Genomic DNA, 14,952 nt, shown 5'->3' on the forward strand with positions numbered 1-14,952 from the left:
TGAATTTCTTAACAGAGCTGCTGTTAAGAAAGCGCGAACATGTGTTGCCATTTTCTGTAGCGAGCTAAAGTTCAGAGCAAGAAAAATGTCTGAGCTCTTCCCACCAACCTCTGACAGTGTGAGAAGATGGCATTGCTGTCATATACTTCAATCCCTTCTATTCGATCTTGCGCTTTTCAAAACTTCTGCTTCTCCCATGTCTGATTACTGAGTCCCACTGCCAAAAATCAAGCACATTTCAAATCCTCATTATGAATCTCCGGACTAATATAGGATAGTCCAAACAGGCTTATATCATTTGACAAGCCATTTATGTCAGGCAAACCTCACATGGAACTGCCAGTGCCCTAATCCCATGTGCCTTTCAGTGTCAACAGCCTCTTGGGAAAGGCAGCGCAGTGGGTCAATAACCCGGCTGCAGAGAGTATTGTGTAACCTGTTAGTTAAGATCCTGTTAATAAATTAGTTAATGAGTCTGCATCAGAGATATGCGTTTAAGATCCAGGTAACATTCCATTGTTACAGAGTTGACTTAACGTTCGACTTATCAAAAGGACTACTAAATGTTCAGTGATTCAGAACATACACATTTCATCTGGGATGCTCTACTTGTAATGGCTCAGAACACAAACCTCATCAGGGCTGCTATACCTGTGATGGCTCAGAACGCACAGCTCTTCAGGGCTGCTATACTTGTAATGGTTCAGAACACACAAATCGTAGGGCTGCTATACCTGTGATTGCTCAGAATACAACGCTTCAGACCTGCTGTGCGTGTCATGGCTCAGAACACACACCTCAGAAGAAGCACATTCCTTGAGGACTGCTATATGTGTAATGGCTCAGAACGCACACCTCATCAGGGCTGCTATACCTGTGATGGCTCAGAAGTAGAACATGCACATCCCATGAGGACCACTATACTTGTGGCTCAGAACAGACATCTCACTTGGGCTGCTATACTTGTAATGGCTCAGAACAAGCACATGCCATGAGGTTTGCTATAATTGTAATGGCTCAGAACAGACACATCTCATCTGGGCTGCTATACTTGTAATGGCTCAGAATACACACCTCATCGAGGCTGCTATACTTGTAATCGCTCAGAACACACATCTCATATGGGCTCTGGTACTTGGTAAAGCATCTGCATTCAAGCAAGTGCTGCATCTGGTCAGACAAACCTCTAACTCCATAATTCCCAGCCTAATGGCCAAAAGAAGGTTTGCGCACATCTAAAAAAGGAGCACCCAATGGTAAAGCTGCACTAGATTTTAAAATAGAAAAAGGCATTTTCAGCTTTTTGGATATTTATTGGTGCTATGTTAAAAGACAAACAGAAAAACCGGAGAGGAAGAGCAACTCTGAACCTAAGGCATACAAAAGAACAAAGGTGTGGCGGGATGTGGGGAGCGAAGGCACAGAGAACATTCTAGACAATCCAAAACAGGAATTCAAGCAACAGGAAGAGAGAGCAATGAACTACATGATAGGGCAACAAAGAAAGTGAGAAGGGAAACAGAGTTAATAATAGGACAAACACACAATAGGAGTGAGGGATAGAAGAAGAGCAAACAAGACATTTGGAGACAGTAAGATAAAACACAGATCAACAGCAGGTGGGGAGAGATGGAAATAGAAAAGCAAGACTAGAGAAGGGCAGGCCAATAACATAAGAGACAGTGCAAGAAAGATAATCAAAAGGAGTAGCAACCACAACCGAGAAAAATTAAAAGAAAAACAGACATAGCCATAGTAATGACATGAGAGAGGAAGAGAAGTTATATCAACCAATACAGCGAGATATGGTAGGGAAAAAGCAACAATAGGATGCAGAGATGGGAGAGGCAGAGTGACAGAGAAACAGACCGCAAAATGTGGCATTGCAACACTTAAGGGTGAGAGGCAGAGCGTCAGAAAGTGAGAGAGAGGGGAAACAAAGTAGCAAGGGGAAGGAGAGATGGAGCAAAGACATGGAGTGGCTGTCAAGCAGATAGTGCAAGGCAGCAACAGTAGGCCAGAGAGGCAGAGAAGTGATGCTGGTAGGGGGAAGGACTTGATTTATGAATCACTCGATGTAAATAGCTGGCATCTGTAGTAACTCATAAGAGTTTGTGCCCAAATACCATGAAGAACAAACTGGGTAGTATGCATCTACAAGGTTCTTGTGTGGGGAAAATATTTTCCACAGGTGAAATGAATTATTTAGAACCACTTTGAAATACAGCTGTTTTGTCACTTATGTTTCCAAACAAAGTTTTAATTTTACACACAAATTGGATAGTTGTCAGACACGTTTTACTGTCTTGCGAAAGAACAAAAACATGTTTACTCTCTTGAAATTGAATTTACTCTCTAATTCTAAAAATTGGGAGGAAAATACTCTCACTCCAAAATCCTATCTGGAGCACTGGTCTCACCCTTCAGTTGGCCTCATTACGACTCAGGCGGTAAGGGTTTTACGGCGGCATTAACAGCGCCGACCCTTACCGCCTGAGTACGAGGTCCCTTAGCGCCATGGCGGACTTAACACCTGCTTTTAGCAGGTGTTAAAATCCATGGCGCTAAGGGACCATGGAGTTAATTACGCCACCGTAATTTACGGTGGCATAATTAACGCCTTCCCCACTCCCATTATGCCCTATGGGGCAAAAATGGGAATGGGGAAGGGTAAATGGGGATTGGGGACTTACCGCCCCGCCAAGGTCGGAATGGGGCGGTAAGTCCACCAACCACCTTGGCGTAAACGTAGTTTACGCCATGGTGGTAAAGTCACGGCCCAGGCGGTAACTTACCGCCTGGGTCGTAATGAGGCCCAGTGTCTCTCTTCCACTCCCCGAAGACACCTCATCCAGGTGAACCTCCCGCACTTGTCCACCCCCAGGAACTGGATCCAATAGCAATGGCCATGTCCTGACCACCTGGATGACAAGATCCCCGGGGAATAGCGAGTGAGACATCTTCAGGTTTCTCACAACACCCTTACCGGGAGGGGGGTGGGAGGGGCCTGATCGCGATTTCGAGATTGTTCTGGCACCGAGACTGTGCCCTGCTTTTTCCCCAGGTCGGGGTGACAGGGTCTCTTACTTGCGCGCCCCCACTGTAGTCTTGTCCGGCCTTCTGGAAGGTGTTTTGGGGGACTTTGATTTTCTCTGAGTTTATCGGTGGCAGTGGTAATTGGAGCCCGGTGTACCTGGGCACCATCTGAAGTTCTTTCCGCACTGGGCATGCCTTGGCCTGGTAGCTGGGGGGGCCCTGGTGCCGCCCGGTGCTGAGTATTTGCAATGACCTGGGGGTGGTTTGGGCTTGCGGTTTACCACACACCCATGGACTGGAAATCCTCCTTGCAGAGGTTTCAGTTTGCTAGTTCGCCAATGGCTCCCTTGGGGCCTGGAAAAGCATTGGGCATGATGGTGGATGGACACCCTGGGCAATTAGTGGATAAGATCGATGACAGATTGCAGAACCTTAAGCACAACCAGACCTCACTGGATACGATGGAGGTCCACGTTGACATGTAGCTTTTGGAACTCAAGAGGAGGGAATCTGAGATGACTCTCAGGATAGATAACTTTGAGAATTGCGAAAGGCGAAATAATCTTTGTTTCTTTGAAATACAGGAGAGGGAACAGGACACTAAGAGGGACATTTAGAGGGTCATCCGTAATGTGGTTAAACTCCTGTTTGGTGGGGACTCCACGGCTAAGCCTAACATTGACAAAGCTCATCGGGCAGGAGGAGGGGGAAAGGGCCCAAGTTCGGTGCTGCCCATATTGCACTATTATGAGAAGACAAGGATTCTGGAAAATGTCAGGAAGGAGGGCCTGGTTTCCCTGGGGGACTTGAGGATAACTACCTTTCAGGACCTGTCGGCCTTCAATCTGCCAAGGCGACAAATGTGTGCGCACATGACCCGATGGTTCAATGAGAAGGGGGTTTGTTATTGTTGGGGATTCCCTTTCTCCATATCCTTCGAGTATGAGACTCATAAGTACAGATTGGCCACGGAAGACGACATCCAGACGGTCACTGAAGAGCTCATGGGTTCATCAGCTAAACTACCTAGGGAAGATGAAGGATCAATGGCTGAGGGGTTTCAGAAGGTTAAACAGGGTGGGTGGCAGAGAATTCCTGGCTCCAGAAAGTATAAAAAACCTGAACACCCCCGCGAGGGGTGATTCCTGAAAATTCTATGACCCTAGTCTTATGTGATCTGGGGAGGGGCTTGGGGTGGGTGTTTTCACAGATTTGATGTGGGTGTTTCATAGCTGGGGATGACCGGCTGGATCGATCAGGGGGAGCCGGAGGTGGAAATCTTTGAGACTTGGACTCTATTTGGTCTGAGGACCGGGCAGAACTGGAAGCCCCACAGCACATGTTTTTGTTTGTTGCTGAGTGGAGGAGCGGTGCAGGCGGCTAGGGTTGGTGTGCAGGGGGGGAGCCCAGTGTCCAGTTGACTTAGGTCGACGGAGTGGAGACTTGGAATATTCAAAGCCCTAGTGCCACATGCTTTGCGGGTATGGATGTGCGGGTGTTCTTGATACTAGTCAGATAGTGCATACTGTGGGGTGTAACGTGGAGGTGGTTTGGGGAGGGGGAGTGGGGATACTCAATTATTCCTGGACGGGTGCCGTTATGGTGTTGACCTGTGGCTCTTTGCGGCTTTAGTGGGGAGGTGATGGGGATGGTGAGGGCTCTTCAGTGTTTAAACTCGAGGAGTATAACCCAGTGGTTCCGGCTTTTTCCTGGTGGTTCGGTCCTAGGCCAGTGATGGTAACTTGGCTGGACTGGATGCCTGGGATGGCGGACGGTGGTTGTTTCAAGTTGGGGGAGGGGGAACTAGTTTGTAAGGAGATGGAAGGTTGTTTTATGGATTGTAATAATGGGGTGTGGGAAGCTCGAGCTTCGACCTGTGCAGCAGGCAGGGTTAATTTGGTGTCAGTGCAGTTGCCTGATTGTGAGCAATATGGGGATTATATTGTAATCTGTTTCTATGCTGATGTGAATCTTGATCTGGTGGTGGGGTCTCTCAGAGGGTAAGGGGCACCCCTCCAGGGCTGAAGTCCAGATTTATTGGGGCGGTATACCAGGCCTCGGCACTGGTTAAGAAGAGAGGGGTGGTGATAGTTGTGGCGTCCACACTTTGGCTGACAGTTAACAAAACATTGCAGGACCCTGAGGGGAGGTGCATTGCTATCAGGGGTCGGCTGAGGGGCAGCCCAATCACGGTTGTGTCGGTGTATGGGCCCAACGGGCCCAACGAGTGACAGATCCAGTTCTGGGATGAGCTCAAGGAGAAATTGAAATTGTTTATCGGGAGCCAACTGTTACTTGGGGGTGATTTTAATATGGTCCTGGACCTACAAAGAGATAGGAAGAGACCAAGAGGGGAGGTGGTGTCTCGGGCTGAGTGTTCCCAATCCAGGAAGTTTCATAACATAAACACAGACCTGGGGGTAACAGAAGCCCTAATGTTGGAATCAGATGGGGATCCCCCTTTATTATTCTCGAGTCCAAGATTCTTACTCTAGGAGTGACATTGTCCTGGTGGACTGTGCCTTGAAGGGGTTTGTCAACTCGGTAACCGTGCCCCCGGTTCCATGGTCAGATCATGATTTAGTTTGGGTGGTATTGGGGGAGGGTTGGGAAAGCAGGCCCCTGGGGAGGTGGATGTGCAATGACCTGTTGCTTACGGACAAAGAGATCGCTCAGACACTTCGGAGGCACACTAAGGAATATTTCAAGTTTAACTATGGGGGTGAGTCCAGGGCCCAGTTTGTGTGGGAAGGGTTCAAGGCCACGATCAGAGGAGTGCTAATTGGCCGTGGCGCACCGATGAAGCAAGAAAGGCTTAGTGAGGAGGGGGAACTGTGAGCAAAGATTGAGAACCTCAGCCCAGGGGTATTAGGATGGGAGGGCAAAACCTACAACGGGCGGCACAACTGCACCGCTATAAAGCACTGCTGAGGGATTTTCTGTTTCAGGATACGTAAAATAAGTTGAAATTCCTGAAGCAGAAATATCATGAGAAGGGGGATAGGGCGAATTGTATTCTGGCATAGCGGTTATGAGAGGTGCAGAATTCTAAATTGGTCAACAGAATCAAAAGCCCAGATGGGGGGAACTTTTCGACCCAGGGGCAAAAAGGGGAGGCGTTGCGACAATTTTACAAGACCTTATATAAGTCAGAGTTTCATGGGGATGGCGCTCACATCTCTGGATTCCTCGGCTCTCTACCAATGCCAGGATTGTCCGACCTCGCGGTTGACAGTATGGCCGGCCCGATTACCCCAGAGAAGGTGGCTCTCACGATTAAGGGAATGAAACCTGGTACCACCCCGGGTGATGACGGTTTTTCCTTGAAATTCTACAAGATGTAGCCATCTATCCTGGCCCCCCATTTGGCCAAGGTTTTTAATGAAGTACTAGAGGGTGAAATACTTCAGGATTCTATGTTGAGCTCTATCACGTGGTTATCCATAATGCAGGAAGTGATCCGGGGAGTGTTCTTCATGTAGGCTTGTATCGCTTCTTATACAGATTTGAAGATACTAGCATAACTCCTAGGACGGAGGCTGGAGGGGTCCCTTCCAACACTGATCCACGAGGACCAGGTAGGTTTTATTCTGCGGCACCAGGGATCTGACAACATTAGGAAGACCATAGATGATGCATGTGGCACAGGTGGAGGTCATGAAAGTATACTAAAGCAATGGGGTCCATGCTGATATAAATACAATTAACAGTTAGTTCAAATAACAAGTTATTTATAATGGGTGTACCACAAGGTTATCACTCAAATGGGTTGTAGGCTGTAGCAGACTCTGAAAACAATCAGGGTAGTCTCATGTTTGAAAAACAGTAAAAATATTTATTTGACAAAAAAGGATTATTTTATGTAAAAAGTAGATAAACAACTGAAAATAATGCAATGTGATAAACATGTAAATGCATAGTTAAGAGGTTGATTGTTGAAAACACAAAAACACAAATTAGGTTTTTCTTCGAAGTTTTAAACAGAATAAACAAAAGAAAACACGGAAAGAAACTGGACAAAAGACTGCCAATGCTGAATGGTGACCTAAACCTAAGCCAACATTCCTATTTATGGCTTATGTTTAGCCACTGCACAGGTTATTTTAAAAAAATTGTCAGGATTAGAATTGTTCTATGTCGTACGATTTGTTGACAGGTCTGCCTACGTGTGCGTGTCAGAAATTAATGACATAAACAGTAAATGAAAATTGACATCTTTGGAGATAGCCAGGTGCTTTGTTGGCCAGAGACAGCACTTGTCGCTCCCTCTGAAGGCAAGAAGTTGTCTGCCCTTCACAGCTAGCACCACAGCTAACTTTCAGCTGGGTCCACCATTCAGCATTGGCAGTCTTTTGTCCAGTTTCTTTCCGTGTTTTCTTTTGTTTATTCTGTTTAAAACTTCGAAGAAAAACCTAATTTGTGTTTTTGTGTTTTCAACTATCAACCTCTTAACTATGTATTTACATGTTTATCACATTGCATTATTTTCAGTTGTTTATCTACATTTTACATAAAATAATCCTTTTTTGTCAAATAAATATTTTTACTGTTTTTCAAACATGAGACTACCCTGATTGTTTTCAGAGTCTGCCACAGCTTACAACCCATTTGAGTGATACCCTTGTGGTACACCCATTATAAATAACTTGTTATTTGAACCAACTGTTAATTGTATTTATAGCAGTATGGACCCCATTGTTTTAGTATAGTTCTTAGTCCCTCTCCGTCACTGCTTAAGGGATGATTCCCTCCTTTCTTTGTGTTAGGAGGGCATGGACTCGGAAAAGACATTTGACTGTGTCAAATGGCCCTATATGTTTCAGGTCCTCAGACTGGGGCCGAACATGCAGCAATGAATTGCAGCACTTTATGGCTCTCCGACGGCCTGAGTATTAGTTAATGGGATACTGTCTGCCTCTTTTCTGTTGGCCAGAGGAACGACGCAGGGTAGCCCTCTTTCACCCCTTCTTTTTTGTGCATTTTCCTGGAGCCAATAGCAATTGCAATCCGCGCCAAGTCAAAATTTAAGGGTATCAAATGTAGAGCAACGTCCTTTAAGTTGTCCCTATTTGCTGATGATATCTTAGCATATGTAGCAGACATAAACTCATCTCTCCCTGAGCATATGTCCCAGATCTTGTCCTTAGGGCAGTTTTCGGGTTTTAAGATTAATGTACATAAATCTGCATCATGGCAATCCGGCACAAGGGCGCTGGTCTAGAGGACAGGGTCCAATTTAAGGGGATGAGCGTTGAGAAGGTGGGGCTTATATACCTGGGAATTCAGCACCCTAGGGATCTTACTGCCTTGTTTTCATCTAACTTTACCCCAATGCTCGCATCTCTGAAGAAGGATTTAGCAAGGTGGGATCCTCAGGTGCTCTTGTGGTATGGAAGGCTGATCTCTGTTAAAATGAATGTTCTTCCCCGATTGGTCCATCTCTTTTCGAGCCTACCCACGGTGGACCAGGAGCCATACTTTTGAGATTTGAAGACCTTGCAGGCCTGATTTGTATGGCAGAACATGGTTCCCAGAATTAAACATTCAACGCTAAACTTACCCAGGGATTGGGGGGATTTGCTTAGCCTGACCTCCACAGCTGCGGGTGCTGGTGGAGCACGCAGAGAAGACCTAGGTAGCTACTGGACTTTCCTCAAGGATGTAGCGGCACACCCCAAAAAGATTAGGGATTATCTGTTGTCTCTGATGGGGGCGATCCCTCAAAGGTTGCGGTCACACCCTACTTTGGGGGTTCTCTGGTCCATATGGAAGGAATCCAAGTACAATCTTCACTTCTCCTCTTGGCCGTTGACATTGATATGGGAGCCCCCACTAGATCTGGCCAAGCTGGGCTTGCGTCACTCTCAGATTTGGTCGGACAGGGGGTTAGAGAGGGTAGGCCAGCTGTTATCGGAGGGGACCTTCATAGGATATGACGCCTTCGCTGATATGGCGGGAAAGGAACCAGTGTCTATCTTTGAATATCTCACGGTGAGGGATTTCCCACTGTCGGAAAGTGGGTGGGTAAACTGGATAGGGACAGGGACTTGAAGCAGTTCGAGGGGGTCTTGGCTTCTGTGGAGGGCCAGCGTGGGGAATCCTCTCGTGTTTATATAGGGCTATGATCACTGCAGTGGTGGCAAATGGATAGGATTTCAAGCAACGGTAGGTAGAAAGGGTTGGGACGGAAATCCCAGAGGAGATATGGTCCAAGATATGCAAGATTGCCTTTCATGGGAATTTGTTTACCTCCACCATAGAATACAATTTCAAGGTCCAGCATGGATGGCATAGAGACCCAGTTAGGATCCCCAAAATGTTTCAGGGCTCCTCCCTGCTCTGTTCACAGGCTTGTAGCCAGAGGGCCACATGGTTTCATATGTGGTGGGACTGCCCAGTGACCCAGACCTTTCAGTTAGAGGTTCCGAGTTGGAGGAAGGAGGTAGCAGGGTCTCTCTATACCCAGACCCCCTCCAGAACCTATTGGGGGTCTCTCTGCTGGAATGGAATGATGCATGGCTCCCAAGATTATGGGAAGCAATGTTTAGAACGCGTAGGTTTGCGTTGGCGCAAAATTGGAAGACCCTGGGTGTGCCAGTCAGGGTGGTCCGGGAACAGAAATAGAGAGACCTCTATACGATGGAGAAGCTTACAGCTATTGTGAATGAGCACGTTGGTGCGTTCCAGAAGGAGTGGGGTCCATTGGTGAGCAAGTGGGAAATGGGCTGAGACGGGAGGAGGGGAGGCACTGTGGAACTGGATAAGTTAGAGATCCCAACGCCTTAAGCAGGGAGCTACCCAAAGTACGGTCACAGGCCTTTTACTTAGAGATGGGTCACACTGGGCTAATTTTGCATACTTGGTTGTATTGTTTTATTTCTTAAATACTTGTCTGTTCTGCTGTGGTGTATAGAAGCAAGCATCTTCTGTGTGTTGGGAGGGAGGAAGGTGGGGCGGCTTTCAGTTGCTATTTTTGCCCATTTATGAGGTGGAATATGTATGCTGTAACTGAAAATGTTTGCAAAAATCAAAATAAAAATATTTTGGTAACAAAACAAAAAAAGAAGTGTGATAATTGGGTTCTTTTTCCAAGGCTGATTCAGAAAATTGTAAGCTAGTACGCAATGTAATGTTGGATACACAATTGCCTACAGAGTGTGCTTGTACAATCGTGGAAGTTTGGTGGCTTATTTTCCCAGGGGTCTCCGTAGTTGTTACCCAATGGCAAATTCCAGAATGTACATTTTGTAACTGCTAAGCCTCAGCCATAACAGGAATAGTCAAGAATATAGTGTGTATCTGGGAGGGGTTAGGGGTGGTTGAGAGGGCGGGAGTTCGGTGGTGGGGAGGGGGGTGTTTCGGGGTTAAGGTGTTGTTTTTCTTGTTCTTCTAGTTTGTTATGAAAATTTGCTAATAAAAACGTATTGGGAAAAAAAAGAATATAGTGTGTATAAAGAAGAGTGTTTTGGCAACAGAAAGTAAGGGAATGGAGTGGTCAATCTGGGAGAACAAAAAAAGGTCTGGAACCTTGATTTCAAAATGGTTATTAGTAACAGTTTTTCCCATGTCATGCTAGATTTTACTTAGCAGTAACCTCCCTAGAAAGCAGCTTAGTGCTCTACAATACAGAGAGTGGTACGCAGTGGCAGCAGAATGTAGTATCTCATTTTACAGGAAGGAAAATAAAATGTGTTGGAGGAAAAAGAAGAATCAAAAGAATCAATTGATCACGGTCCAGGAGAGATCAACAGCATCAAAGAAATGGTCTCGGTAGAGGTTATGGTCCACTTTTATTGTGCTGTATTTGAAGCTGCCACTGATGAGTAAACTTCAAGGGGAAGTCCAGCCATTAAAGCCACTTGAAAAAACAGAGACTTCAGGCTGTTCCACTCCTGCTCTGTTTATTGTCTAAAAGACACAAACATGCTCTCTATGTATACATGAAATAAAATGCATTACACCGGGTGACTGTTGTGCATTATATTTACAACTGCTGACACTCAGTGTGTGGTCAGGGTTGGTGAGAGAGGTACATTATCCAGGAGCGAAGATTCGGCCAAGTGGCCCACTAAGAGAACAGTCAGGACAAGTAACTTTGTGTCAATACATATGGTACTAAAGGGAGGATACGGAGGCCTGCGGAACCACGTTTTTCATATTCACTATTGGGAAAAGTGGTGGGCAGGCAGGGAAGCAAAGTGAATGAGGCTTCGGTTAAGGGGACGGAAAGTGGTTTTTCGGTATAATTACTCATGAGAAGTGATGCCATAATCAATTACTTGCTAAATACCTTAAACGCTTTGTAAAACGCCTGGTCAAGAGCTCGCATTATGTCATGGTTTGGAGGCCAGTGAAGTTTTCCGCGGTTCCAATGCCCCCTTTTGTATGTTTCTAAGGCAACCAGAATGTGGAATGGATGAATCCGAGCCTGCAAGAGAAGAAACAAGAACATTTTCAATTGGGCATATGTAAGAAATATGCATTACAATCTTTCTATTGGACGCCATTTTTAATAATCATCGCCCTCCTTGGATCGGAGTTAAATACACTTGCCTGTTAAAATGGTTCTCTAGTATGACATGAACTATAAGTTCATATTCTTGGCAGAAAATGACCAGTGTTAGAAGATAGACCATGAAAATGTGTATAGTACAACATTGTATAGCCACTTCAAAAACCAAACCATCCATGTGTTATTGCAAAGGCAAAGTAAAGAGTAGGCAGTGGAAGTCTGCGGATAAGCCAGAAGTGCAAGGTGGACATCGGATGTGGTGCATAAACAGACGGGTCAGCAGGAACAAAGCAGAGATGTTCCTGTAATTTCCCGAGCCAACACACAGCAGATCTCAACACCAACAAAATCACTGTTCAATACCAAAAGGGAAAAATCCTGTGACGAAGGTGAACCCGCATCCCGCAAGTAATGTCTGCTTCTAGGATGCTGAAAAAAAGCTTTTTTTTAAGAGGAAACTATTATGAATGGTGAATTCTTCAATATTGGCCATGACAAGGTCAGAAGTTGAAGGGAACATGCCACTGCTACCTAGAGACTCAGATGTGACTTTTAGGGATAGCGCTGTATTGTGTTGACTTTAAATGGATAGCTCCAAAAATTATAGCAAGTAGACCAATGTCACTAGCTCCCACACTTACAATTCAGAAGGTGAAGTTGGAAAAAGCTATAATCAAAGCAAACCTTTGTGTGTGAAGGACTGTATGAGGAGATTTCCTTGGATATATGCACACTTTCTTGTCCACAAATACGCCCCATGAAAGGGAGAATGTTTAGAACTCATTGTGATGCATGAACCCAGAGTTAGCGGTCCTTGTTGGTCGAGAACCCGCCTTTCAGATCTTGAAGAGCCTAGCTTTTGAGGCAGTAATTAAAAACTGTGGAAATTACACAATGTACCAACAATGAAAGTGTTTCAATAAAATAAGCGATGTATTTGCAGCCCAGGACAAATACACAAACAGCAAGAAACAATCGTACATTATTTTCACAATTACATTCTCAGGTCACAAAGGACATGATATATGAAACGATATATGTGATCCTCTTCCATCTTTATTGAGAGAAAGGGCAATGACCCTAAATGGTGGCCTGGAAAAGGCAACAGACCCAAACTCTGTACTTAGCACCGACTGCCAGGAAGGAAAAGATGTCGGTCTTGAAAACACATTCATTCAGTCCCACAAAGTTACCAACTCTATCTTGTCCTTTCCCTGATAGGTTTCATTACTTCCCATGTACACCACTTTCCTCAATCTAGCTATGTGATGAAGTGCAAAGCCGGCGGGCCCAAACACACACATGCATGCATGCACAAACATACACGCACACACATGTACACCCAAGCACAAACACAAAAGGACAACCACCCACATCATGGTCCATTAAAAACAACCTTCAGTTCTGGTCTGCCATGGCACAAGTTGCTAGAGCAAGGTTGTCAACCAAGAAGTACCAAGAGGCTATGCACCCATTCCTGTAATACTGAGAGATGCAGCAGATAGGGAGCTTATTCTGCAGACAATGACAACCCAGAGGGGAATTCCTCTGGAAAACAAGAGGATCTTCCACTTCCAGGAACCTTGATAAGAAGGGACGTCAGGAAGGAATTGGGGGATTACGATTTTAGCTTCACTGCATATTTGAGAGTAGGAGCAATGCAAAGTAACATTCATAAACTTTTACTCCACTCAAAACTTCAACGCACATTTTAAAAGGGAGGAGGAAGTAAATGGCTGCATGGTGAGTTTTATTGTAAGGGTGTTGAATGATAACAGTTAGTGTGAGCGAGGGTGGAAGAGAAGACCAAGATAGAGAGAACTATTGTATTGTATTGTATATTTATATAGCGCTCTTTCCCCACTTGTGTGGCCTCAATGTGCTTTTTCCTCGGTTGAACGTCCTTGGTGACCGTAGTCGATGTGGTTGGAAAGTACCAGGGGGGTTTACTTTAGGTGATGCGTGTGTGTATGTTGCCGTTGTTGGACTTGGGTGGCTGGCAAGGCGTGACTAAGCAGCCCAAGAGAGGTCAGACACATGGGTGGGTGCTGGTGAGGGTTAGAGATAGCTTGCTATTGTTGAGAGAGTCTATGGGAGGCCACCTATACCAAGTTCCTTTTGGTTGGTGGTCGCTGTATGCTAGTGGCAGAGGTGTTGAGGTACGTCAGATGTTTCAGTCTGGACGGCTGTGTGTTCACTAGACCGGATGTGCTTAGCCATAGACGTGTTCTATCCTGCATGGATGCTTGGCCGTGCCTGCGGCCCGTATCCACGCTAGTGGTGTGAGATATACGTACCGTAGGCTGCGATGTTGCTCAGCTGAGGAAATGTATGTCCAGGTCTATACCAGGGGGGCCTGGCTTTCATAATGTAGAAGGTATCTGCATATATTAAGCCGAGATGGCGGCTACAGCTGGCATTTGAGTGTCCTGTATAGTGGGGGAGAGGCCTACACCCAACAGTGCAAATTTGGATACAGGCAAAGGACAGTTAGAATTGAGAGTCTGCATGGTGTGTGAGAGGCCCACTCCCAACGATTCAGTTTGAGTACCATGCCCTGAGAATCCACAGCAGGACCTGGAAATCCTGTACTGTTGGAGGGAGGCCCACAACCATAAACGTGCAGCTTGGTTAAGAGAGTAGGCACAGCCAAATCCGAGCGTCCTGCACAGTGGGAGAGGGTCTACGCCTGACAATGCAGTTTGGGTGAAGGAGTAGACACACCCACAACTGAGAGTCCTGCACAATGGGAGGAAGGGCTGAACCTGTCAATGTGACCAGAGTACAGGACTAAACAGAGCTGGTGCCCACGACTAGTTGACAACGCAAATCAGAGTACACGACTAGACAGAGCCAGACCTTACCCCTGACACTGCTATTTGTGTGCAGGACTAAGCACGCTGGAAACCTAAACCTAACAGTGCAAATATAAGTATTTGTATTTTGTATTTGTATTTATTGATTTATAAAGCGCCTTACACCAAGGCGCTGTACAGTGGAACAATTTAGCAAATAAAACATAAACAATATAACGGTAGAAGCAAAATTACACTATGAACCATTCAACAAAACAGTGAAAAGAGCAATTAACTGAGGGGCTAAGGGGGGGAGTAGTGGTTAGTTGGAGGAGGGAAAGGGAAGGGAGTGTGAGGGGAGGTAGGAGAGGGGGGAGAGATAGTCAAGGGACAAGAGTGAGGAGGGAGGGGATGGAGATGGGGGAGGGGGTTTCAAGGAGGAGAATGGAGGAGGAGAGATTTAAGGGAAGTGCGAAAAGAGGAGAAGGTAGGGGTGGAGCGGATTGCGAGAGGAAGGGAGTTCCAGTGCAGAGGTGCTAGGAGTTGGAAGGAGCGGAAACAGGAGGAGGCACAGGGGGAAGGAGGAACAGTGAAAAGGAAATGGTCAGC

The 14,952-nt window shown here is 46.0% G+C and overlaps 1 protein-coding gene across 1 annotated transcript in view; it reads right to left on the reverse strand.

Moving 5' to 3' along the window:
- Positions 1 to 14,952, reverse strand: part of RO60 (Ro60, Y RNA binding protein) — an 820,045-nt gene that overhangs the window by 287,516 nt on the left and 517,577 nt on the right. The window contains exon 5 of the mRNA XM_069641073.1: positions 11,327 to 11,464. Within this exon, the coding sequence (XP_069497174.1) occupies positions 11,327 to 11,464 (138 nt within the window). The remainder of the gene's footprint in view (positions 1 to 11,326; positions 11,465 to 14,952) is intronic.

Source organism: Ambystoma mexicanum, chromosome 1q (genome assembly GCF_040938575.1).
Source record: "Ambystoma mexicanum isolate Mex_15411 chromosome 1q, UKY_AmexF1_1, whole genome shotgun sequence".
Classification (NCBI taxonomy): domain Eukaryota; kingdom Metazoa; phylum Chordata; class Amphibia; order Caudata; family Ambystomatidae; genus Ambystoma; species Ambystoma mexicanum.